The 26,013-nt window shown below is 56.8% G+C and overlaps 2 protein-coding genes across 6 annotated transcripts in view; one reads left to right on the plus strand and one right to left on the minus strand.

Annotated features, from left to right (window-relative positions):
• DOCK6 (dedicator of cytokinesis 6) overlaps positions 1–22,490 on the minus strand; it is a 40,717-nt gene extending 18,227 nt beyond the window's left edge. For 2 of the 5 annotated variants that reach the window (XM_045546239.1, XM_045546233.1), the window contains exons 1-23: positions 22,354–22,441; positions 15,857–15,944; positions 15,085–15,260; positions 14,749–14,817; positions 14,374–14,503; positions 13,228–13,440; positions 12,164–12,249; positions 10,630–10,696; positions 10,377–10,526; positions 9,456–9,536; positions 9,205–9,358; positions 8,707–8,834; positions 8,487–8,580; positions 7,923–8,085; positions 4,803–4,920; positions 4,660–4,730; positions 4,230–4,368; positions 4,045–4,146; positions 3,609–3,695; positions 3,190–3,421; positions 2,754–2,915; positions 1,935–2,098; positions 1,020–1,124 (exon numbers count right to left, since the gene is read on the minus strand). In XM_045546239.1, the coding sequence (XP_045402195.1) occupies positions 1,020–1,124; positions 1,935–2,098; positions 2,754–2,915; positions 3,190–3,421; positions 3,609–3,695; positions 4,045–4,146; positions 4,230–4,368; positions 4,660–4,730; positions 4,803–4,920; positions 7,923–8,085; positions 8,487–8,580; positions 8,707–8,834; positions 9,205–9,358; positions 9,456–9,536; positions 10,377–10,526; positions 10,630–10,696; positions 12,164–12,249; positions 13,228–13,440; positions 14,374–14,503; positions 14,749–14,817; positions 15,085–15,260; positions 15,857–15,944; positions 22,354–22,397 (2,823 nt within the window). In that variant the 5' untranslated portion in view covers positions 22,398–22,441. Of the gene's footprint in view, positions 1–1,019; positions 1,125–1,934; positions 2,099–2,753; positions 2,916–3,189; positions 3,422–3,608; positions 3,696–4,044; positions 4,147–4,229; positions 4,369–4,659; positions 4,731–4,802; positions 4,921–7,922; positions 8,086–8,486; positions 8,581–8,706; positions 8,835–9,204; positions 9,359–9,455; positions 9,537–10,376; positions 10,527–10,629; positions 10,697–12,163; positions 12,250–13,227; positions 13,441–14,373; positions 14,504–14,748; positions 14,818–15,084; positions 15,261–15,856; positions 15,945–22,353 lie in introns of all 5 variants that reach the window. The other 3 variants (XM_045546248.1, XM_045546229.1, XM_045546256.1) reach the window with 3 other exon arrangements.
• Positions 6,120–7,820, plus strand: ANGPTL8 (angiopoietin like 8). The gene is made up of 4 exons (XM_045546270.1): positions 6,120–6,431; positions 6,633–6,794; positions 7,318–7,427; positions 7,535–7,820. Exons 1-4 carry the CDS (start codon positions 6,135–6,137, stop codon positions 7,560–7,562), a joined length of 597 nt encoding a protein of 198 aa, XP_045402226.1. The 5' UTR covers positions 6,120–6,134; the 3' UTR covers positions 7,563–7,820.
• Positions 22,491–26,013: the final 3,523 nt, after the last annotated feature.

Here is a 26,013-nt window from a genome sequence, read left to right on the forward strand (position 1 = left end):
GGAATGCCACTCTCAAACTAAGCTGTCACTTCCTAACCTCCTACCTGCTCTCCAAGGCACAGCTGACCTCTCAGGAAATTAAGATGTTGAGGCAAGCCCTGTTCAAAGTGCCAGGGGCAGGGTTGGGCAGGGGCCAAGAACACAGACTTCCCTTCCCTGGCTGCCATCATCTTGCCCTTCAGGTCCTAACAAAGACGTCACCCCCAGACCACCCAGAGGGAAGCTGGTGCCCCGCTGCTGTTCACTTCCTTTCTGGCATTTTCAAATCATGCAACTGCACACTCATGCGTTTGTCTGATCTGTGTGTATTTCCCCGACTAACCGGAGCTCAGGGGAGTCTGGGCCAAGGAGCTGTTCTTCCCAACGACATCCTGCCCACCATGTCCTCAGCCCTGACAGGAGCACAGCATCAGGACCGCTGTGCTGAGCAGTCTGCTTCAAGTCCTTACTAGATCTGAAAATTTGGAGCAATATCTTCATTTTATAAGTGAGGAAACTGAGACTCAGGGACATGTAGCCAATTGCTTGGGGCAGCAGAGCTAAGACTCGAACCCCAGTCTGTCTGGAGGCAAAGCCCTTCCCCACACCAGGCACCTGGGAAGAGGGCAAGGGGAGTTCTTTGTCTGAAATGGGATGGGGGGGCCCCAAGATTCAGTTCCACCCCCTTGACAACATTCAGGTTGGTTATGCCAAGAGGACAGTTGAGAGTCCTCTGAACAGAGGTGGATTAAAGGGAGGGGACTAGGCCATGCAGGGCAGTGAGGTGATGGGCGAGCAGATTTGCATATCATTTGCATGCTATTTGCATACCACCCCATGCCTTCTGTCTCTGTCTGAGCCTGTGGCCCATGTGGCAGCAAAAGGCTGGTTAAGATGACCCAGTGATGCCACAGCCCCAAACAAAGGCAGGAGGGGTCTGCAGGCAGCACCCCTAGGTTAGTCGGAGGCAGCCAGGAAGGTGGCAGGAGCTCATGCTGAGGTGGGCGTCACACTCGCGCAGGGGCAGGTAGGGAGGGCACCTGTCTGGGGTCGGCCCCGCAATAAGGGGGCACCCGCCGCAGCACAGCCTTGCTGCCTCCCGGAGCGTAAGCAGAATTCACCCAGGAGTGTGAGCGATCGATGCCCTGGAGATACACGGGTAACTGGTGGCATCCCCGACATAGGGCAAGGAAAGCAGCATGAAACACCAAGCGACACTGCCCTGGGCCATACATGTGCCCACATGTGTACCCACACACAACGCTGGAGAACGTGCACGTGTACACAGGTGCGTGGGGTATACGTGTATACACACCCATGTACGTAGGTGCATGGGGTGCAAGCATATACACAGGTATGTGGACGTAGGTACGTACATAGGTACATGGGGTACATGTGTCTACACACCCATGTAGGTATGTGCCTGGGGTGTGTGTATATGCACTGTGTAGGTGTGTGCATGGGATTCGTGTTATACACACCCATGTAGGTATATGCATAGGGTGTGTGTGTATATGCACCGTGTACATAGGTGCATGGGGTACGTGTGTATATGCACCGTGTACATAGGTGCATGGGGTATGTGTGTATATGCACCGTGTACATAGGTGCGTGGGGTACGTGTGTATATGCACCGTGTACATAAGTGTATGGGGTATGTGTGTATACAAACCTGTAAACGTATGTGTGTGGGGTGCATGTGTATAGGCATATACTATGTATATACTGCTCTTTATTCAACCAGACCAAGCTCTGCTACCCATCCTTGGTCATGGAGCACAGAGCCCAGTGCAGTCCCCAACCTGCAACAGCCCAGCCCCCCTGCCCAGAGTTAAGCCTTCCTCCATGCTGTAGTCGCTGTTGTTCCCCATCTCCACTGACAGTGAGATTCTTTACCCGCCTCCGGGCAGCCACAGCCACTGAGGCTGGCAGTCCCAGTGGCCCCCTCACCCTACCTTGCTGGCCAGGATACGGGAAACCTCATCATCCACGGAGCCGGGGGCCACAGCTAGGTCAGGGTTGCTGCTGCTGATGCTCTTGGAACGGGCCAGGTAGAGGCTTGCGGGGCGACCAGAGCCACGGGCCAGGGTGGCAGCCTGCACTGTCACTGGAGTGGCCCCTGGGAATGGAGGGAACAGGATCAGCCCCCTGTCCCCCTGCCATGAAGACCCCTAGTCCTTTCCTAGACGGCTGTCCTTGGCAAAAGTCACTTTCCCTCTCTGAGCCTCTAAGTTCCTCATCTATAAAACAGGCACAATGGTGGCTGCCTCATACAGATTTGGGGGGACTGAAAAACTGAGAATAATGCCTGGCACACGGGGGTTGGTGTTATTATTAATTATTTGGCATATGAAAAAAAATCCACCTTTACTGAGTGCTCACAATGTGCTAAGCATTTTGCATGGACTGCTGTAACATTAAATGTTACCAGTGCCCCATGAGGCAGGTATTATTATTGTCCCTGTTTTATAAAAGGGAAAACAGGCTCAGAGAGATGAAGTCACTTGCCCAGGCTCATAGAGATTGCAGGTGACAGAGCCAGGATTCAAACCCAGGCAGCTCAAGCTCTGCTCCGAGCGACAGAAGATGCTTGCTGACTGGCTGAATGATCACCAGAGACCACGTGCCTTGGGATTGGGCAAAAGTGGGCAAGACATTATCTGTCTTACAAGTTGCCCAAACCAACCAAATCTTGAGGCCTCACTGTTCTCACTGCCTGGGACGCTCATCTCCGAGATATTTTCTGTCTCCCAGGGTTTTCCACCAACACTCACCACCTGGGAGGCTGGGCTCAGTGCCAGGTAGGCGAAAGGCGTAGTGGACATAGGCCGCCAGCTGCAGGCACTGACCACGCGCATCCTGGGCGGTTTCCAGGCTCCGGTGGACAAGGCTGACTACATGGGCCATTGCTTCAAAGGCCCCACGGCCCAGGTTCACTGTCGGGCAGAGCAGAGGTCAAGTTCCAGGGCCCAGCACCTCTTACCTCCCCACCCACTTTCCAAAAAAAGAGATATCAGGACCCAAGGGGTCATGTGACCATCATGGGAACACAGGGGACTTGCTCTGGGTGCAGAGGACTAGGGGCCATTTTTCAGATGGCAAAACTGAGGCTAGGCAGATAACTGGGCTATCCAAGGTCACTTAGGACCAGGGGACTGAGGAGCCATCTTCCAGATGGGGAAACTGAGGCCCGAGGCCACACTAGCTCACCAATCTGGCCGGTGATGATTGGGGGCCGCACGACCAGACGCACGAGCTTGTCCAGAACGTGGTGGGAGAAGGCCACAAGGGGCTCGGGGCTGGCCAGGCGCAGGGACGCGAGGCTGGCCCTCAGCTCCTGTTCCACGGTGCCCTCGCTCAGGACGGTGTCCTTGAGCCGGAATGGGAAGGCCCCCTCCTCCAGGACGTGCACCAGCGTGAAGAACTTATCCAGGTGCAGGTCCTGGGTGGGGACATGGGGAAGGCCCCAGGGTATTGAAGCCACCCCTGCCCGAGTCAGCAGCTTCCCTGAGCGCCCAGCCCGGCTGACCAAAGTCACGTCCACGGCCTGAGGCCAGACATCCATGGCCGGTGGCAACTGTTGCCCAATCCCAGGGCAGACTGGAGGGGAGCAGGGCAGGGGCCCGTACCTGGGGGTGTACAGAGGACACAGCAGTGAGCTCCACGCTGAACACGCCCTTGTGACCGTCCACCCAGCGCATGCCCGGCAGTGCCACCTGCAGGAAGGAGGCACCAGCTGGGCACTGGCCGAACCCCCACTAATCAGGCCACCTGGGAGTCCCAGCCATTGCGACACTGTGGCCTGAGTGTGGCCCAGCCCAGGGGAGCAGCTGGGAATCCTGGCCCCAGCCCAGTCCCAATGGACTAAGGGGGACCACTGGGCGGGTGGAAACCCACATGCTAAGGGGGGACAGAGAATGGGGACATAGAGTGGATGTTCATTGAGTCAGGAAACAGCTTCATGGGGGGACGTGAGGCCCCGGAGGCACCAGTAGAGGACGAGGCTCCCTGGGGCGTTGACAGTAAGGAAGGCAGGTGACTTGGGAGTGCTTGCGGGGGACATACATCCGGTGTGAGCACGGAGTAGCTGGGTGGCGGCTGGTCCACGGACACAGGGAGGCAGAAGGGGCCGGTCCTCAGGCGGCCATGCTGTAGCAGCGGGATCCACTGGGGAGAGGCTGGGGGTCAGGTCTGCGGCCAGGCTGGGGGACAAGGAGGGCTCAGGGAGAGGCGGGGAGGGGGCGGCTCACAGTGAAGCCCACGGGCGTCTCCAGGGCTGTGCCCGGCCGGGGCTGGCAGCTGACGTGGTAGAAGGTGAACAGCAGGTGATGGTTCTCGGTCACACAGGCTGGAAGACGAAGCTTGAACTCCTCGTAGAACTCGGGGGACCTGGCGGGACCAGCTGGGGGATCTGCTGGGGGCTGGGATTCCCCTTGTCTGCCTCATAGCCTCTGCCACGCCGGTCCCCCAGTACTGCCGGACCCCACTGTCCCTGCTCTCTGCTTCAAATTACCCCATTAGCCCCCCAAGAGCCTTCACCTCCCTTCTTGCTGTTCCCTGTATTGCCGCCTGTGCTGTCCCATGAATGTATAAGGGCCATCTCCCCGCACACTGGCACTCTGCTATCCTGACACCCATCAGTGTCCCCAGGGTCCTTATGTGCCCCGCCACCCCACGCACTTGTTGTGGTAGACCACGGGTGTGAAGGCCTCGCGGGTGAATTCGCTGCAGCTGGACTTGCCGAAGATGACCTGGGGGAGTGTGCACGTGAGGGGCCCGCCGCAGGTGTCCCACCCCGCCTCCCTGGGGACAAAGCCACTGACCGGCAGGGCCTGGCTGGGGTCCTCGCCCGCCATGTACTGTATCCGCACGGCAAGGTTGCGCACGGAGCCCTGGCGGCTGCTGAAGTTGAGGCTGTGCGGGTACACGTAGAGCAGGTTCCTGCGGGGCAGGGTGAGAGTCAGAGGGACAGGGGCCCTGTGGGCGCACATAAGCAGCTGGGCTGCAGGAGTGAGGCCGGCTGCGGACACAGACCATTTGGGGCAAGAGAGGGTTGCGAGGCTGGGGCACTGAGGGCTGGGTGAGAGGTACTATGGGCACCAGGTAGGGGTGAGGACAGACTGGCAGAGTGGAACACAGAGGGGCTTTGGGGGCGCTAATGGGGCACACTAAGGCAGAGGGCAGGGAACAGATGGACACTCAGGGTCAGAGTTCCAAAGTGGCCCAAGTGGCCTGACTGCCCTTCCCCCAAGGAGAAGTCACTCGAGTAATGTGGCCTGTCTCTCAGGTGGGGAAACTAAGGTCAGAGTCCAAAGGTAGGGGTGGGGGTCAGAGTCCTGCCTCCCTCCCCCGGGGGCATCTCTATGCAAGCCCCAACCTCCCTCTGGGCCTCAGTTTCCCTATCTGTATAATGGGTTTGTCAGGCCATCTAGCTGAGCATTTGCATTAATAACTCTAGTAATGATGAGAAATAACGATGACAATAATTGCACCAAACACTTACATGGGACCTACTGTGTGCTGGGCTCCATTTTGAGCACTCAGCGTGAAGTAACTCATTTACTTCTCACAGGCAGCCCACAAGACAGGACTACCACCACTCCTGTTTTACGGGCAGGGAAACTGAGTCACTTGTCCAGTTATCCAGGGAGCAAAGTCACAGTTAGCATTGATCTGGGACATTTGTGGGTCCTGGAGTCAGGCTGTGTGGCTTTGGGAGAGTCTGTGCCACCTGCATCTGCTCCCCCAGCTACTGACCAGGCCAACAAAGGCCCTGCATTGCAGGCAGGTGGGAAGGGCACGAGAGCAGAACCTAGCACGACAGTCAGCTGGAACAGCTCTGGGCAAACCATCAGTGCTCATAAAAGCCTCGCTGTTAATACCAACATTGCTGTCACACCCGCTCACAGGTGGGGAAACCCCCATGGGGTCCTAGGCTCATCCTTTCCCTGTGCCCCCTGCCACGCCTGGCCCCGAGCCCCAGGCAGTGTGATCCCAGCGTGGCTCGGCCGGACGTTCACCTGATGCAACTGTCGCGCCACTGCTAGGTCCTTGCACAACACGGGGCACCCAGGTGGCTGGTTAACGATTGACCAGGGGTTAATGCGGAGGTAGGGGAATAAAAGGTATCCGTGGTGGCACTGTGGCTACACACCATGCCAGTGCTTGCTCTGTGCCTGCTGTGGGCCCTGGCAACTGTGGCCCGGCCTGTCCTTGCAGCCCCTGCCGGCAGCCTGGAGCCCGCAAAGCACGAGGAGGTGATCCTCCTCTTCCATGGGACCCTGCAGCTGAGCCAGGCCCTCAATGGCGTGTACAGGGCCACGGAGGCACGGCTGACAGAGGCTGGGCGCAACCTGGGCCTCTATGGCCACACCCTGGGACTCCTAGGGCAGGATATCAGCCGGGGCCGGGATGTAGCCCAGGAACTCCAAGCAAGCCTGTTGGAGACACAGGTGGGCACTGCAGCTGGGACGTTGTGGGGTGGGTAGGAGTCTGAAGGGGAGTTAATGTCTACAGTCATCACCCATCCTGGTGTGCCCTGGACTGAATGAGGGTTACTGGGATACAAGACTTTCTGTGATAGAACCAGGCAAGTTCTGGGCACCCAAAGACAATTTGGTCATCCTACTAACAACCCGCCATCTACTGAGCAGAGGGAGGAGGACATTCTACAGCTGCACGCAGAAGCCACGGCCCAGGTGTTGGGGGAGGTGGCCCAGGAACAGCAGGTGCTGTGGGACAATGTGCGACAGCTAGAAGTCCAGCTGAGGGGTGCTGGGCTGGGCCATGCCCATCAAGAATTTGAGGCCTTAAAGGTAAGAGACTCCCAGCCCTGGGGGGTTTGAGACCCTGACTCCCAGCCAGAACTTGCTTCTGAACCTTGAATACTGGAGACTTCCCAGGCCAGTCTGCCATCTGGGGGACCCTGGGCAAAACCCATGTCCCTGTGTGTGCCTCAGTTTCCCCATTTGCAAATAAGGCCAACAACTGATACCTCATAGCAGAGCCAAGTACTCAATGCAGATAAAATACTCAGCATGGGGGAGGGTACCCAATAGGTGCTCAATAAATGCTCACTATTAGAGTAACTGGTAGTAACATTTCTTGAGTGCCCCATAAGTACCCAGCACTGCTCTAGGCCCTTTAATAATTTATATGAAGATCGTAACAAACCCATTAAGTGAGTCCTGTTTTATACCCATTTTACAGATGAGAAAGCTGAGGTTGGAGAGTGTTAGTGATTTGCCGGGGCACGCAGATGCAACAGGGGTCTCTGGGCAGGATCAGGGGATGGGAGGCGAGACAGCCTCGGCTGAGGTTTCCATTTTGACCCCACAGGCTCATGCTGACAAGCAGAGCCACATCGTGTGGGCCCTCATGGGCCACGTGCAGCAGCAGAGGCAGGAGATGGCAGCGCAGCAGCACCGGCTACGAAAGATCCAGGAGAGGTGAGCCAGGCAGGGGTTTGGCATGCAGGGCAGCTGGATGCGGGGGAGGCGCACAGGGCAGCTGGAAGGGACCCCCTCGCCTTGACTAAGCCTCATCTCCTCCCCAGACTCCACACGGCAGCACTCCCAGCTTGAACCTGCCTGCACGGAACTCAGGACGAGTCATGCAAGGGACACTTCCACGCCCCGTGAGGTCCCCCGCGAAGAGAGGAGCTGCCTGTCCATTGGGGACGGTCAGGGGACCGGGCCCCACTTCCAGGCACAGTGCAGAGACAGAAGCAGGAGGGGCAAAGGCAGAGAATGTGGCCCCGCTGGGGAGGCGTGGAACAAGGACATAAAGACATGTACCCCTTCACGCCTGAACACCCTCCATTAAATCAGAGCAGCGGCATCGCACGCTGGGTGTGTGTGTATCTGCAAATAAGGGGGACCTCACCTGGCAGGATGCCTGCATGCCCCCCAGTCAAGCACCCAGCTGGGCCCTGGTGGCCATACCTGTAGCTGGTGTGGGGGGCGTAGACTTCGCGGGCAGGGAACTCCAAAATCTCCTTTGTGGGCCGCGCCCTGGGGTCTGGGTAGGGCTTGATGTGCAGCAGCTCAGGGGAGAGGCAGAAGTGGGGGTTTTCGGGAGCCGGAGATATGTCAATCTTTAGCTGGGCTGGGCAGGGAAGAGCCAGTTTGCACCTGCCTGGGAGCCTCCTGGCCAGGACACCCCAAGCTGCAGAGTTGGGCACTGACTCCCCCACAGTGTCCGCCGGGGGCTCTGTCCTTCAAGTATCAAGGCCAGAAGTCACCCTCAACTCTCCTGTCTCTCACCCTCACGTTTGATTAGCTCTACTCTCAGGATCCCTGTCCCCGCTCCCCCGCCACACCCCCCATTTGGCCTACTGTCTTATTTATTCTGTTTCTTGTCTATGGCCCCCATTAGAAGGTCCAGCCCCCCAGGTCAGGGATTCGTCACCGTCATCTTTGGGTGCCTGGCACAGTCGGTGCTGAGTGTAGGGTTGCTGAGTGACTGCGTGAGAGTGAGGTCTCTTGTTTACGGGGTATGCCACGCACCGGTCACAGGCCGCAGGCGCCGCAGCAGGGACGATGGGCGCCTCATGTCAGCCAGGAATTTGAAGAGGTCCTCGTCACTAAGCCGTTCGGCTTCCTGCATGACACCCACTCCATGAGCTGGGGCCGAGGGGCTATGGGTCCCCACAGCTGATGCGGCCATAGGCAAGTGGGGGAATCCCTGGCCACCCCTCCCCCTAAACCCCTACGCCGGGATACATACCTGCTTAAAGAAGTTTGTGACAGTTAGCGTGGCTGGGCGGAAGCCAGAGAAGCTGCAGGCATCATCCCCGCTGCTCGCCCGGTCCTGGGGACCCCGACGGCGGCGGTCTGTCCAGGTGGGCCGGCGCTCTAGGGCAGACAGTGACAGATACAGAGGGGGACAGAGGCGACAGAGACAGGGAGACTCAGGTTCAGCACCGAGTATGGCCAGCAGAGGGCGCGCCTCCTTGTCCCGTCCCTAGCCCCGCCCCTAGCTCCACCCTGGAGCCATCGGCCCCGCCCCATAGCCCCGCCCCTGGCCCAGCAGCCCCACCCGGCAGCCCCTCCCCTGGCCCAGCAGCCCCACCCAGTAGCCCCGCCCCTGGCCCAGCAGCCCCGCCCAATGGCCCCGCCCCCGGCCTGGCAGCCCCTCCCCTGGCCCAGCAGCCCCACCCAGTAGCCCCGCCCAATGGCCCCGCCCCCGGCCCGGCAGCCCCACCCGGCAGCCCCGCCTCCTCACCGCCCTCGGAGTCTGAGTCCCGGTCCAGCTGCCCGGCGCTGCTCACGATGTTGGCCAAGTGCACGGCCGTCCAGGCGAAGGGCATGCGGTAGCGGCCCAGGCGGGTGCAGAACTGCTCGGCTGCCAGGCGCAGCTTCTCTAACTTCTCTTTGTTCTGCGAGGAGACCCCCGCCCCACCACCAGCTCAGGGCTCCAGGCCTGCTGTGGCCAGCATCTTGCCCTGCCTTCGGGCCACCCCTCCCAACGCTTACTTTGGCTGTGTCCACCTCCTTCATCACCATGTAGGGTTCGCAGCACTCGCTGATGTCCCCTTGCTGCAGCACCTTCTCCAGCTACGGGGCAGGTGGGCCCAGTGAGGTGTTGCCGGGATCCCCCTCCCCTCCTGATCTCCCACCCAGCCCCCTGGACCCCCAGATACTCCCATCCTGTAAAGGCTTTTGCTCTAACACCTCCTATGGCTCCCACTGTCCTTGGGATCAAGTGCTAGCACTTGGTCTGCCTGGAGGCCACCCCACCCCCAAACCCCAAGCCCACATTTAGCTGGTGGTATTTTCCCTGCATTTATATCTTCCTTTGTTAGCATCCACAGAAGCCACTCCTCGCATGGCTCTGGGCCACGAGGCCTGGACTTCAATCCTGACCACTCAGGGACTCTGGGACCCTGGGCAGGTCCCTTACCAGCTCTGAGCCTGAGTTTCCCCATCTGGAAAATGGGCACCATGGCAACCCCCACCTGGAGGCCTGCTGTGAGGACTAAAGGAGGGAACCCCTGTGAAGCGCGACCATGAGCAAGCCCTGCCTGTGGGCCCTCCATTGATTTCATCGTTGTAACCTAATTGAAGGTTTTGGGAAGGGAAATTTGACCTCACTCCTGGAAACAGAAAATCCCAAATGAGTGTGCCAGCGAGGTCCTTCATCTGTCCGACAACTTCCCAAAGCATCTCACTCGCTTCCTGCCCTCCCCCCGCCCCGGGGGCTATTGCATGGGGACAGCCTTTCTCCCTGTGGATCTTAGCTCAGCTGTTACCTCTCCATGGAAGCCCTCGGTAATTTCTCCCCTACAACAGCCTAGATCACTGTTCTTGGTGACATGTCTGTCTCATTCCATGAAGGCAGGAACTGAACCTATGGCACTCACCATGACCACCCTCTTGCCCAGCCCCAGTGGTTACCTTGATGACCAGGAAGATGTCGGGTGAGGGGTAGGTCACAGAGAAGATGGCAGAGCGGGCTAGGGTAGAGATGGCGGGGTGGGTGCCGTGGGCCCGAAGCAGACCCTTCATGGAGTCCGAGTTCAAGTCAAAGTAGAAGTTCTCTGAGATCTGGGGACACCAGAGGCAGCTGGGCAACCACCTCCGGGAAGCCCACAGCCCCCCAGCAAGGAGGAAGAGGATGGGGGAAGAAAGAGAAGAAAGGAGGTCCTACCTTCTTTTTCTCCCGCATGTCGTACAGGGCCAAGATCCCAAAGATGGGTTCAATTTCAATCTCGAACCTGCCCGTAAATGGGGAGGAGGGTCACACTGACACCCCTGCCGTCCACACATGCCACTTCCTCTTGAGGCCCAAGATGTGGGGGGCACATCTGACTTCCACTGGCCCACAAGGACCCACCACTTAAGGGCTTGCATAAAAGGTGCATTCCATTTTGCAAAAGGGGAAACTGAGGCATGGAGTAACACACACACACACACACACACACACACACACACACACAGCCCCTCCTCCCTGCATCCATGGCACCTGTTCAGCCAGCGTGGAAGCAGCTTCTGGCGCAACAATCCCCCCATCTTGAAATTCTTGACTCTTGGGCCTCCCTGTACCTCCTTTCTGAGGTGTCCTTTGCTGCTGCTGCCACCCTGGGCTGAGTCCTGTCCTCACTCACCTGAACGGCCACCGTAACGGCCTCCCTGTCTTAGTTTGCTTTGCTGGGCCCCATGTGCCACGCGCCTGCTAAGGAAGCGTCTTCAAACTGAATGACTGAGCCCGGGCTTCCACTGCCCTGAAGACATGGCTCAGCCTGCCCACCCCTTGGCCTCAGTTTTGCCCCTCTCTGGAAGGACTGGGTGCCCACTCTTGTGTCACCGCCCTTGCATGTGCTATGTCTCCCACACCCACCACCACCCTGGTCTTCTCTGTTCAGCCAGCTCCTCCTCACTGCTGGGTCCTAGCTTCCACATCTCCCCTCCAGGGAAGCTGTCCCAGATCCCCGCTGCCACCCCTCAAGCTGGGTCAGGAGCCTCCTGTGGGCCCCTAAGCACCCTGAGCATCTCTCATCGCAGCTCTGTGTGGTCATAGCTCAGATACGTGTCCTGTACCCTGCAGCCGCTCCATGAGTGTTTGTTGAATGACTGGATGAGCACACAGAGCAGGTTCCCAATCCTTGTGCTTAGAACAGGAGGCCCACCCGGGCCTCAGGCCAGATGGAGCCTCCCTTTCCTGCCCCTATCCAGGCAGGAACTCCGGGTGGGGAGGAGGGGCAGGGCCAGGCCTGGCTCCAAGTCCACATCCTGTTCGTTCCATTCCCACACTTCTGGCTGCTCCCGGGGGGCTGATGTGGAGTGGGCCTTGGGCGGCTGGGAGCCAGGCCCAGTGTCCCTAGCACTGCCACCCCCAATCTTGGATCCTAGCAGCAGGGCAAGCGAGTGCCAGACTCTGGCCTCTCAAGTCGTGTGATCTTGGCACAATGACGTCACCACTTTGTGCCTCAGTTTCCCCACCTGTGCCCACTTCACAAGGTTGTAGTAAAGATCAGATGGGTTAATATACATGAAGGGCTGAGAACAGAGCCTGGCACACAATTGGCGCGTAAGCATTGGCGGCTTAGAATAATGAAAAGGGAAGTTTTATTTTCCCCCATAAAAGCCTCCTAGGCCACAGGGCTGCATGTGGTGATGGCATCGCTCACACAGTATGTACCGCACTGGAACTGTGTGGCCCTCGTCTAGTTCACTACACTCACTTAAGCGACAAACACTTGACCAGGATCCTCTGTCCAAAGTGCTCACGGGGTGGCTCCGGGCGGCTGCAGCGTTCCACGGTTTCATCCTGCCAAAAGTCAGGGTGGGGGGGTGCAGCTGGGACACGCCCTCCAGGAAGAGCCTGGAATGCGGTTCTTCTACACTCCTCCTCGTCTAGCCAATGTCTGTTCAGGTCACAGTTTAGCTGACACTTCCCCCAGGAAGCCTTCCCTGACCTCTGAGATCTGGGCAGGCACCTCTTCCAGGTGCTCATGATGCCCTGTTACAATGGCCCATGTGGCTGGGACGTGGAGGGCTGTGTGAGGGACAATTGCCAGCATCTCAGCATGGCACTACTCTGTCTGGGTTACAGTTTCCTAGTAGAGGGGTCTATGGCAGGGACTGGGTCTATTTTATTCATGGCTATATCCCCAATGCCAACAATACAGTGGGTACCCAAACATATTAGTCAAATAAATATAGAGTTATACAATAGGTACTTACTAAAAATTGGTTGAATAAACACAGTTACATACAGAAAGTGTTCAATAAATGCTAATTGGATATATAGAGAGCAATATGCACTAGGCAGCCAATAAATACTGACTGAATTAATATGAGTATATAGTAAGTACTCAATAAATGATTACATAAAAACATAGGAGCATATAATAGGTGCCAAATAAATGTTGGTTGGCTAAATATAAGCATATATGGTAGGTGCTCAACAAATAGTGACTGATTAAATAGAGAACTACACAGTGGGCACATAGGAAGTATTGGTTGAATAAATATGGGGATATATAGTTGGTACCCAATAAATGCTGCTTGGATAAATATAGGAGTACATAGTAGGTGTTCATATAAAAAAGCTACTAAATAAACATAGAGTATACCATAAGTGCCTAATAAATGCTGATTGGATAAATATAGGTATATATAGTAGGTGTCCATATACGAAAGCTATTGAATAAACATAAGGTATACAGTAGGCACCCAGTAAATGCTGGTTGGCTGATATATAGCGAAACATGTCAGTTGGACTGCTAAGTCCTCAGGCACCCACCTCATCAGGCGCTGGGTAGAGAGTGAGCAGGGCCTGGGGCCGGTGCTGTCGCCGCAGGACTTCATTGCGCCGGTCCACGTCCTCAGGGGCGGCCCGCTCCAGCAGCGAGGGCAGCAGCGAATCAGCTGCCAAGTTCCGCAAGTCGAAGATGCCAGAGGCGCCGCTACTTCGAGGGGTGTCGTCTGGGGAGCCCGAGCAGCGCTGGGAGTCATCCTGCCAGTGCAGAATGCGCAAGCACTGAGCGCCAGGTGGATGCACTCTAGCCTCACTCTGAGATGAGGAAGCTGAGGGTGTGGTCACCACTACAAGAGTCTCCTGAGGGCTTTTCTGACCCACTTTCTAGAAACTTCTGTCTGGGGAGCCCCTCCCACTTTTACCACTGTTTACTGATTGAATAAGAGTATACAGTAAGCACTCAATAAATGGTTAAATAAAAACATAGGAGCATATAATAGGTACCAAATAAATATTGGGAGGCTACTCCTGTCTCACATTCTGGGCTTCACATGACCCTTGTCTAGCCAATCAGAACACATCTTCTAGTTCCCAGAATTGGCTGGGATTGGCTCTAAGGTACGGGCCAATGAGAGCCTTCCCTGGGACTTTGCTCACTGTTGCCAGGTGAGGGGAGGGTTCTTCCCAACCTCAGACTCCGATGCGGTCAGAGCCAGACTGCCCTAGTTCAAATCTCCGCTCAGTTCTGCAACCCTGGCTCTCTGACTCCCCCCTAAGGGCCTCAGTTTCCCCATTTACATCTAAAAATAACAATGGAAACAATGCAATAGTTCTTAGAATAATTATCGTTGGTATAAAGTAGGTTAAACGTTGATGGACAAAATAGGTTGAACGTAGAGGCTCAAGGCCTGTAATAACTTTGCCACGCCTCAGCTTCTTGAACTGCAAAATGGGTGCAATGGTTGCCCTGATTCGTAGGATGAAAGGAGTGAACAAGTAGAAAGTATTTAGTAAGCTAAGCACTGGATAAGTATTTATAATTATCACCCGTAACTTTTCACTCATGGGGCCAATAAAATTCCTTTTGGGCTCAAGGCTGTTTTGGGTCATTTCCTGTCACATGTGCCCGAAAGCTGGCGCTGGAGCCTGCACATATAGCCCTGCCATGACCCTGGCCAGGGGTTCCCTCACCGAGTCCTCAGGGCCGGACTTCTCATCCCCAGACGTGTCCTGCTCAAAGACCTGGCGGGTGAGGCCCTTCTGCCGCTCTCGCTGCGTCTCCGTGGTGACAGGGCTGTATGCTGCACTCAGGTGCTGGTACCTGGTGGGAGGCACGGCTGGGCAGGTAGTGGGGCTGAGGGCTCCCTGGGGCTCCCCAGTGCACCCCAACATACCTACCAAGACCCACGTGATGCCTGCAGGGCCACCACCCTCCTTGTGCTCTGCCAGAGAAGTGTGGCTGCCCTTGCAGGGAGAGTGGGGAGATAAACAGTAGGACCGGCCATGGACAATAGCTCAGCTCTTCCAGGCTCAGACCCCACTGAGCTGCCTGCGAGTCGAACCCACCTTCTGTGGACGATGACCCAGTCCTCTGTGTACATCTCCACCGCAGCCCTCACCTGAGCATCCAGTTTTCTGTAGCAAAATAAAATCCAGGTAAACAGAGGCAGGGCCTCTGTGCATCATTCCAACGGCCTGCAAGGTGGGGACTGCCCTGCCTAACTCAGAGACGGGGAGACGGAGGCTCAGAGAGGAAGGATGACTCGTCCAAGGTCACACAGCCATGCCAGGAGTTGAACTTGGGCCCGTTGGGTTCTGGAGTCTGCCCGGAAAGGGGGTGTTGATGGCGGGTCACAGAGGCAGGGTGGAGTCGTGGGGGGGAGGGTGTGGGGCTGAACCCACCCATCCTCGGGGATCCCAGGCTCCGTGGTCCGGCATTCCCGGGGCTGCAGCAGCAGCTCCAAGTCATCCGCTGGAAATTCTACCAGGTCCCTGAGGGGCCCAGGCTCGGCGTCTGGTGGCCGGCTCAGCAACACATCCTCGAAGTCCAGGGGCTCAATGACCTCCGTCAATGGGACCTGAGTTGGAGCAAGGTGGCTGTGATGTGGCTGCCCCAGAGGCTGAGAATGGGGGAGACAGGGTGCGTGTTGGCTTCGGACTCAAATAGGAGCGTGGTGGGAGCCATGGAGGGTGCTGGAGCTGTGGAGGGGCCGTGGAAGTCCATGACCTCGGACTCCCCACCCCCACCTCCCTCCTGCGACTCCAGGAAGGAAATCACACCCTGGTGCCTGGATGGGCAGGAGCTAATGGTGAAAGGAAAGAAATGTTGACAGAGGCCCAGGCCAGAGACAATTCCTAAGGCCCTGTGGGCAAGAGGGCTCCACCCCTCTCCTCGCTGCAGGCGGAAGTCACTCCACTCCCCCAGGGCCACCCTCCCCCAGCCCCAGCTGGGTGGTCCAGGCAGCAGGAGGTGCGGTGACAGCAGGCAGGAGCCACACCCTCCTGGCCACACACTGGGCTACCCCCAAGCAGCTGCAGGGAGGGTGGCCACAGGAACAGAAGGGGGACAGCGCTAGGACCAGGACAGGGCTACCCTCCCCTGCCACTGCTGCATCCATCTCTGTTTGCCCATGGACAGGGAAGGGACCTAGGGAGGCACCCCAAAAACACTTACCCCTAGGGAGCTGCTGCTGCGCCTGCTGGAATGAGGGGAGCCACTGCGTTCCCGCGACACCTGCTTCCGCACCTCTGCGGCCACCGTCCTGGGAAGGACAGGAAGGGGACTGTTGGGAGCAGGAAAACTCAGGCAGCGGGGCCCTGAGAACCCAGTCTATGATAGGAGAACCCAGGCATTGGGAGCCACACACCTCAGGCTGCGGAGCCCCAGGGCACACGGCTCACCAGTCCCCCCAAAGCTAGGCCTGGGGCCCTTCCAACTGCTTCCCTGTCAAGCACACATTGGGTGCCGCCACCAGATGGGGCTTGAGGGGGCCACAGACTCCTCTTGCCCTCCTGGCTGGGCTTTCTCCCTCATCTGGGGGAACTCTGCTCACCCTGGGGTTCCCCAAACACACCCAACCCTGCCCCCTGGGCCCCATCCAGAAGGTATGTCCCTTTCGGTTCTTGCTACGGGGCCTTGGACAAGTCATTCCCACACCCGAGCCTCAGTTTACCCATTTGTAGCTACCTTGACCTCACAGGACAAAGGTCTTGTGAAAAGGCCCTGAGGCTGGGCTCTGTGCTCTGAGCACGCAGACCCCTTCTCCCCAGCAACTCTGTGAAGGCAGGAGCTAGGACCGTGTGGTCCCCATGGAGGGCCCAGCGCTGGGCCCTGCACATACTAGGTTCTCAATAAATGGCTTTTTTTTTTTGAGACAGGTCTCGCTCTGTTGCCCAGGCTAGAATGCCTTGGCGTCAGCCTAGCTCACAGCAACCTCACACTCCTGGGCTCAAGCCATCCTCCTGCCTCAGCCTCCCGAGTAGCTGGGACTACAGGTGCGCACCAAAACCCCTGGCTAATTTTTTCTATTTTCAGTAGAGACGGGGTCTCGCTCTTGCTCAGGCTGTCTCAAACTCCTGACCTCAAGTGATCCTCCCGCCTCGGCCTCTCAGAGTGCTAGGATTACAGGTGAGAGCCACCATGCCTGGCCTTTTTTTTTTTTTTTTAATTTTTAAATAGAATGAGTGAATCCTTCCCTGTCTCCCTCCTGATCCAACTTGCCCAAATCCACTGTATTAGGGGAAGCCCTAGATCTTTGAGCTGTGTGGCTTTGGGCAGGTAGGACACTCTCTCTGGGCCTCAGTCCCTCTTAAAACTGACAAACTGATTGCCCAGTGTTCTGGCTTCCCTCCCTTTCCATTTTCGTGTGCTTGGAAATTTTCATAATAAAAAGATATGCACCAAAGAGTGTGACGCTAACCATTGCAAACCTGACGGCCCACGGGCCATCAATGAGCTGAGGGTGTGTGCTGGGCCCAGGGAAGGCTCTAAGGACAGGGGGTGGGGGCCACTGAGGCCACTGGAAGCCTCCCTGCCGACTGGAGGCCTCCGAATTCAAATCCATGTGGGTCCAACAAAACTTGATCACAACCTTAATCTGACATGGGGGCCTCCAGTTTGAGACCCCAGCCTCACTCCCTTTCTGTCCCTATATTCTGTTTTTATTGCCAAACTGCAGTCTTGCTGCTTCTGGCTGGCAGGTGAGGGAGGAGCTTACAGGGTGTTAAAAATGAGGGCTTTGTTCTCAAACTCCCAAACTTGGGGCTGCCTCCTACAGAAGGAACCCTGGCACACAGGGGCCAGGGAGTGATTTACAAAAGATGCTGAGACAGGGGACAGGGACGAAACAGTGCCCTGGTCCCAGCTGTTCTGCAGCTGCTGTCCCAGAGGCGGGAGAAGGGAGGAGGGAGGGCTAGGCCTCCAGCTTCATTTTCCCCTTGGCCTTGGAGAGAGGCCCCTGCAGTTGAGAAAACGCAGCCGGGTCCACAGCACCACGGCCATGGGAGCGAGTTGACTGCACTTGGAGCTGTTGAGCACGAGTGAGTGACTGCCCCTCTCCTGGCCTGGGGTCTCAGGCTTGCGTGCACCTTAGTGAGCTAAGTGTAGGGCATGGCATGTAGTAAGTGCTCAATTAAGGCTGTCTGTCATCATGTTGTCTTCAAAGACAATCCTGGACAGCTGGGGTTTCTGGCCCTGTTTTTTGTTTTTGTTTCTGTTTTTGAGACAGGGTCTCGCTCTGCTACCCCGGCTGGAGTGCAGTGGTGACATAGTAGCTCACTGCAGCCTCGAACTCCTGGGCTCAAGTGATCCTCCTGCCTCAGCATCCTGAGTAGCTGGGACACTACAGGTATGCGCCACCATGCCTGGCTAATTTTTCCATTTTTTTAATAGAGATGGAGTCTCACTATATTGCCCAGGCTGGTCCTGAACTCCTGGCCTCAAGTGATCTTCCCACTTTGACCTCCCAAAGTGCTGGGAGTATAGGTGTGAGCCACCACGCCTGGCCGTCTGTCCCTGTTTTTATACCAAAGGTTAGTAAGGCTCAGAAAAAAGCCCTGCCCCACCCAGGGCCACACAGCCAAACTCCGCGGGGCCCAGAATCGAACCCTGGTCAGCCGGAGGTCAAAGTCTGTGCTTTTCAAAACTGGACATTCCGTATCGCCCACAAAGGGACAGCAGGGCCAAGAACAGGGGGCTTTAGAACCGACCTCATCTCTGTCCACCTCCCCAAGCCCCCACCACAAAGATCCCATCCACTCCCAGGATTTAAACACCATCCAACACTCACGAATCCTTGGATCCATCTTGTGTGACACCTGCCTGCTTTGTGTGCCCAAGTGGGGGTCTTGCGGGTGTCTTGCACGCAGCGTGGCCACAAGCCACCCTCCCACCATCCTCCCCATCTCACTAGGGGCAACCCTACCTTCTCGGGCACTCAGGATCCACACCTGGGATTTCTCTCCAACCTCTCTCTTTCTCGCCCCCGCATCAGACACCCCCAGTGGAGCACGTCTCCAAAAAGGAGGCAAAATATTGAGCTGAATTTAGTGGTCTTCCCCAGGAGGTGATATCACCATTGCAATGGGAGAAACTATAAAGACGAGGTTGTTGGCTATGGCTTACTGTTGGAATAAATACTCCTGAGAAGAAAATCTGATGACCCCACATGACACTAAAGAGCCTCCAAGCTCAGAGGGGAAAGATGAAGGGGAAGCATTACCGGGAATTCAGATGAGACCATAGATATCACCCCAGGGCTGGCCAGATTAACTGAGGTCTATCCACACCAGGAGGGAGGACGCTAATGCCAGACACAAGAATGACAGAAGCCTCGGGCACTGTGTGTTCCCACTTGTGCAAAAAGCAAGGAAGAAAACAAATCCGTATAAAATCCTATAAACCCCTCATTGGTAGAAATTTTTTTCTTTCTTTCTTTTTTTTTTTTTGAGACAGAGTCTCACTCTGTTGTCCCAGCTAGAGTGCCATGGCATCAGCCTAGCTCAAAGCAACCTCACACTCCTGGGCTCAAGTGATCCTCCTGCCTCAGCCTCCCAAGTAGCTGGGACTGACTACAGACGTGTGCCACCAAGCCCAGCTAATTTTTTCTATTTTTTGTAGAGATGGGGTCCCACTCTTGCTCAGGCTGGTCTCGAACTCCTGACCTCAAGTAATTCTCCTGCCTTGAACTCCCCAAAGTGTTGGGATTACAGGTGTGAGCCACCGCGCCCAGCCCTATAATTACTCTTTATGTTCTATTTTTTTGTACAAATGTCATAAGTCACATTTTTTTAAAAATGTAAAAAATAATAACATATATGTGTGCTTGCGTTTGCAGATATATTCAAAGACAAGGTGACACAGAAGCTTTCCCCAAATTCTGGCCGTACTTTGGGGATTTTAAAACCTGTCAATGCACAACTCATTTTCTTTCCAGCCCTCCAACAAATCATTATTTCTTTAAATGAGAAATGTAAACTGCCTCACATTGGACAATGGAGGCTGGGAATGAAGATGCTACTGTCAGAGACTCCCAGGAAGTTGAATAAACGTGCTTTGGGATACGTGAGGGCAGGAAGAGGGAAAGTTTCCGAGATTGCTCCGGGCTCACTTCTCCACTGCAGACCCTCAGAGTGACTTCACTACTTTGAGCCTCCGTTTCAATCGTCATAACGAAGTCAATGGGCTGTGGTGACAAATAAGTGACATCCCAGATGGGGACCAGCACCAAATAAGTGCATAATAAATGCTGATCATTATGATCGTTCTATACTGTATTTGATTTAAAATGGTATAAGCTAGCTGGGCACGGTGGCTCATGCCTATAATCCCAGCACTTTGGGAGGTTGAGGCAGGAAGATCACTTGAGGTCAGGAGTTCAAGACCCACCCGGGCAACCGAGCGAGACCCTGTCTCTACAAAAACTAAGAAGTTTAGCCGGGCATGGTGGTGTGCACCTGTAGTCCCAGCTACTCGGGAGGCTGAGATGGGAGGATTGCTTGAGCCCAAGAGTTGGAGACCAGCCTGGGCAACATAGCAAGACCCCATTTCAAAAGAAAGAAAGAAAGAGAACAGATTAGATTGTATACAACATTTGTCTATGTTATCTATCTTCACAAAATTTTGTATTTTTAGTTTGTCCCTCCCAAAACCTCTTTTTAAAAAAGAATCTGTTCATTAGGAATCTGTGGACCTACGTAACATTTGGGTTAATCTGGTATTTGTGGAACGAATGATTGAATGAATGGATGAACACAGGACCAGGTCTGAGCATGTAGACATACGTGGGTGCCCATCATGCTGCTCTGGAAGCCTTGGGCCACTTGCTTGCAGTTCACTGGGGCCCCAGGATCTTTCTCTGCTCTTTTTTTTCTTTTTTCTTTTTTTGAGACAAAGTCTCACTCTGTCACCCTGGGTCAAGTGCAATTGTGATCATAGCTCACTGCAGCCTCGAACTCCTGGGCTCAAGTGATCCTCCTGCCTCAGCCTCCCAAGTAGCTCGGACTACAGGCACATGCTGCAATGTCCAGCTAATTTTTCTATTTTTAGTAGAGATGGGGTTTAGTAGAAACTCCTGACCTCAAGTGATCCTCCTGCCTTGGCCTCTCAGAGTGCTGAGATTACAGGCGCGAGCCACCGCACCCGGCCTCTTTCTCTGCTGTTACCCTGAACTCTGCAGCACCTGTTCCCCAGGGCGGGACCCAAGACCCCTCTTTCTCACTTGACTAGAAGCCATGACCCAGGTACAGAGGGACTCAGAGGCAAAGAAACAGACCAAAATAACATCTCCAGCCTCAGAGACACCAAAGGTCCAAGACAGAGAGACGATTCAAAGACAGAGACGATGGAAGAACATAAAAATTGCCCAACCATTATGTCCTAGACTCCAGGTCACATCCCTCCTCTGCTCTGAACTCTCCAAGGCTCCCACCTCACTTGGGGTCAAAGTCCTCCCCGTGGCCCTCAACACCCTGTACAATCTACCTACTATCTCCTTCCCTCTCTGTTCATACCTCAGGGCCTTTGCACTTGCCCTTGGCTGTGTTTAGACCTCTTTTGCTCCACAAATGGGCACGGATCCCTCCCTCACCTCCTTCAGGTCTTTGTTCAAAGGCAGCTGAACATCCAGGCCTTTGTGACCCACCTCCCATATCTAAAATAGCCCCCACCCTCCCCATCCCCTCTCCCAGTATTGTTTGTCCCCAAAGCACTTATCAGGAACCGGTAATCTACTTTATCATGCTTCTCTCTCCCACTCTGTCCACCTCCAAGAGTGGGATCTTTTGTCTCCATCACACCAGGGCTTGACCTACACGGTGGCTCTTTCACCTGGGGGGCGGGTGGTCAGGACACAATTCCCCCTGACCTTAGTGGCAAAGACCGCCCCCCCAGTTTAGGGCGGGGTTTTTCAGCCCCAGAGAGTCGGACATCCCCCTCCCAAGCTGATTCTCTGACAATCCCCAGTGGCCTCAGAAATGGATCCCCCAGCGCCTGGCGCCTGTCCCCTCCCCCGTCTGCCCACCAGCTGGTGCTGTCCCCAGCCCCCACTCCTTCCATACAATCACCCATCCATCCCCAGCGCGGCCACCGTGCTGGGAGAGCCCGAAGCAGGAGGTGGGGGGGAGGGGGCGTCCCCAGCTGTCCCCAGCCACCCCCTCGGACAGCTGGGCACTGGACCCTGAGTGTTGGGGGTGGGGGGCGAGGAAGGATACAGGAAACTTCTCCAGGGGTTTCAAAAGCCACCGGGAGCACCACCCCTGTTCCCAAATCCCGGGGTCTCGAGAGTCCCCGCCCCAAACCTGGGGCAGAGGAAGGTACAAGTCCACCCACCCCATCCCCTAGAGCGCGGGGACGCCGAGGGGCCGGAGACAGGGAGGGGGTGCGGAGGGCTGCCGGCACCGGCAGTCCCCGCGCCGCCTCCTCCGGGAAGCCCTCCGGACACGCCCCCACGCGTCGCACCGGCTCCGAGGGGACACCTCCGCCGCCATCGCGCTCCCAGCCCGGACTCGTCCCCCAAGCTGGGACCCTCGCCGCCCTCCCCGACTGCTCCCGCCTCCAGCCCGGGCCGGCGCGAGCTGGCGGGACCCAGGCCCCGGCGGAAGGGGGCTGACCCGGGCTGGGGGGCGCCCTGGCGGGGGTGGGGGCGGCGGGGAGGGGACCCGCGGCCGCGCTACCTGTTGATCTTGTGCGCGAAGGCGCGGCGCTCGGCGACAGCCATGGCAGCCCCGCGCCCGGGCCCCGCCGCGACGACCGCCGCCACCGCCACCGCCACCGCCGCCGCCTCCCGGGTCTGGGCAGCCCGGGGCTGGGCGGGGCCGGCGCCGGGGGCGGGGCCCTTCCGGGTGTCCCGGAGCTCCGTGCTGCCCCTGCCGGCCGGAGGGGCCACCTCCGCGCGCGCGGGGCCACGCTGGGGAAACTGAGGCTCAGGGGAAGGGGGTCGCACAAGGGCTGCAGGGAGGGAGGGGAGGGGCAGAGTGGGGAGCGCTCTTTCTGCCCTCTGACCCCAGGCCGGGAAACAACAGCAACGTTCATGCAGCTGATAACCATAACCACAGGTGTCACCGCTAGTGGGTATCCTGGCACGGCCCTGTGCTTCACGCAGGAGGAAGGAACTAGTGCTCTCTGCCGTTTCACAGATTTGTAAACTGAGGCACACCGGCGTTCAGACGCAGTGACTCACAGGGGTCTCCGGGGCCTCCACGGGATGTGTCCCCCACCTTCCTCCAAGCCCAGTCAGAGTGGGGGAAGCAGAGGGGTCCAGCTGGGCTCGGGGTGTCAGGACATGTGACCCGCCCCCCGTCTACCCCCCAAGGACCTGGCTGTGGGACCCGAGTGAGCCAGTCCGTGGACCGGGCCCGCCCGTCCACCTCCACAGGAAGGAAGATGCAGGGGTGTCTTGGTTAATCTGTAGTCTCAAATCTCTCCCCAACAGCCCCGCTCCCAGCCTTGCTGTGGCATTTTTGGAGAATTCTCTAGCTCCCACTCCTGGATGGGCCACACCCTTTCCCACTTCCATGCTGTGGCATGAGCAGGTCTCTTCTCCTGGACGGCCCCTTCTTGCCCTGGTCACCAAATGTCCTAGGGAGAATTTGATGCTCAGTAATGCCGGGACATAGCTGTGCCTCAGGGCCTTTGCACATGCTGTTCTCGTTACCGTGTATGGGTGCTGGCATTATATCTTCTATTTGCAGATGAGGAAACTGAGGCCTGCAGAGACAGGGTGACTTTTCCCAGTTGCCTAGTGAATCAGTGTCAGATCTTGAGCCCCCAGGAAGGAAACCTGGGTTGTGGGACAACCCCCAAACCCTGCCACTTAGGCCCAGGATAGCACCCAGGCTAGTGAGGCCACAGCAGGGCTTCTCACAGCCTCACATGTGACATGTGCACACATGTGTCAGCAGCCCACATGTTTGTCCCGAGCAGTCCAGCCACTTTGGCGTGGGAGAAGCCAGGTGTGACTCCACCCATCATGCCCTGCTATGCCCCACCTAGTGTCACCCTGCAGTCTCCTGACTGAAGTTCCTACCTCGCCGCTCAGGCTGCTGGGAGCCAGTCTGGGCAGGAAACGTGGACATGACCCTCCTCTGTGCAGAACCTTCCATGGCTCCCACCTCACTCGGGGTAGAAAGCCGAAATCCTTCTATAGCCCACAAGGTCCCACATAATCTGCCCCCATCACTTCCCTGCCCTGCCTCTTCCCTCTCCCCACTCAATCATTCCATTCCACCAACTGAGGCTTCCTGGACGTGCCTCTAAACGCCAGGACATGGCTCCACCTCAGGGCCTTTGCACACGCTGTTCTCGTTCCCATACGTGGATGCTGGCATTATCTCCCTTTTACAGATGAAGAAACTGAGGAAAACCTGGAGAGACTTGCCCTAATTGCCTAGGAAATTAGTGTCAGACCCAAGATTGGATCCAGGCACCCTGACCCCAAAGTGGTTTTCTCTAAAGACCAGTTGGACTCCAATCCGATCTTAGCTGTGTGACTCCAGGTAAATTGCTCAACTTCTCTGAACCTCAGTTTCCTGGTCTGCTCCATGTGAGCTCGTGGCCAGTTGCAGCGGGAGACACAGACATCAGGAGGTCGGTCTGGCTCTGCAGCAGCGAGCTCTAGGCCCTTGCAGGGGTGGGCTGATGCTTTATAGAAGCAGCGGGGCTTTGAAGCCCTGTGTTGGTGGAATTGCTGCTTCAAAGATCCCTCCAAGCAAAAGCCCTACCTGAGCTGCTTGGGGCCCAGTGCCCGCCCCAGGGCCTGCCAGACCTGATTGGTGAGGCTGGTCCTCGCCAGGGCACAGCCAGCCCTGACTCAGCTGGGCGGGGCTGGGGGTGACCCTGGCAGCTGTCCAAACAGAGGCTGAGCGTGGTAGTGGCGGGGACTTTGGCCTCTTCTGGCTGCTGTGGGGAGAACACATTGCCATCGCAGGGTGTGAGGCAGGAGCTGGCGGACTGAGGAGGAGAGACAGCACCGATCTGGGTGGGCGAGGACAGTGGTGGGGCTTAGAGGGAGGTGAGAAGTCATGGGCTCTGGGCGAGTGACTCACCCAAGTGAGCATCTCCTAATTCACCCGTGCCGCCACCCCTGCTGTTCCCTCCACCTGAAATGCTGTTCCACGCACTCCCCTCTGCCAGACCCCTTCTTCATCCCTTACATCTCAGCTTGTGTGTGTCACAGCTGCTTGTGCATCCCCCGTCAAAGTCCCAATCACGCAGTGTCAGCGTCCCCATTGCTGGGTTATCTCCGCGGGGTCTGTCGGCTGTGCGCATAGTGGGTGCTCCATGATTATCTATTTCTGAGCTCTCTTCTGTTTCCTGATCTGCTGCTCGCGCTTGTTCCGGGACCTTGCTATTTGAATCACTAGTGTTAGCCTGTGCTTTTGTGTCTTTCTGTCCCCGGAGCAGCCGCCTGCATGCAGACCTTTGCACCGGCCGTACCCTCCGCCTGGAACACCGTGTCCCCCACTCCTTACCCGAACAAACTCCCGTTCCTTCTTTAGCTCTCACACCTCTTGGAAGCCTTCCCTGACTACCTCCCTCCCCTGCGGGTCCCGCCGGCCCCTGGGGCTCTCCCACCACAGTCCTGATCACCCTCAGCAATGACTGTCTGGTTCTGTGACATCTGTGTCCTCCACCCACATGTCAACTCTGTAAGGGCAGGCACTTTTCCTCTCCTTTATTCCTTGTTGTGTCCCCAGCACCCAGCACACGGCTGTGCATACTGTAGGTGCTCAATAAGAGAATGAATGAGCCAGAGGAGTACGGGGCCCACTGGACAGGGGACCCTGCTGCCTCCCTGCCTCCTGGTGCCTACTGTGACTGCCAGTAGGGAATGGGGGGGCAGCCAGCCCAGGACACTTGCCCTGTCCTGCCCACAGGCAGGGAACCCTGCTGCCACACGGAGAAGTGCGTGGGGGGGTCAGGCCAGGTTAGGGGAGCAGCCGACAGGGGACGTCCACTGAGCACCTGGCATCTGCAGGTGCCTGCTAAACCCAGGAGACGGTATTGTCATCCCAGGTCACCATTCTACAGGTGTGGGAAGTTGTGGCTGAGAGAGGGACGGCCACCAGCCTCAAGTCACACAGTGTTTAAGTCCTGAGACTCGAGCCACGTGTGTCATCTTCAGGGAAATCTCTCCCCTGGTTTTTCAGATGCATTTTGGCAATTTGGTGAATCGCTGGCTAGATGGGTGAATGAATGAAGGGGTGTCTTGCGGCTGGCGGTGAAATCAGAGTAGCAACAGTCACGGGCGGGAGGTAGAGTCCAGAGAGACCTGCATTCGAGTCCTGGCTTGGCCACAGCCAGACTGTGTGACCTGAGATCTCTCGGGGCCTCGG

This window comes from Lemur catta, chromosome 1 (genome assembly GCF_020740605.2).
Source record: "Lemur catta isolate mLemCat1 chromosome 1, mLemCat1.pri, whole genome shotgun sequence".
Lineage (NCBI taxonomy): Eukaryota > Metazoa > Chordata > Mammalia > Primates > Lemuridae > Lemur > Lemur catta.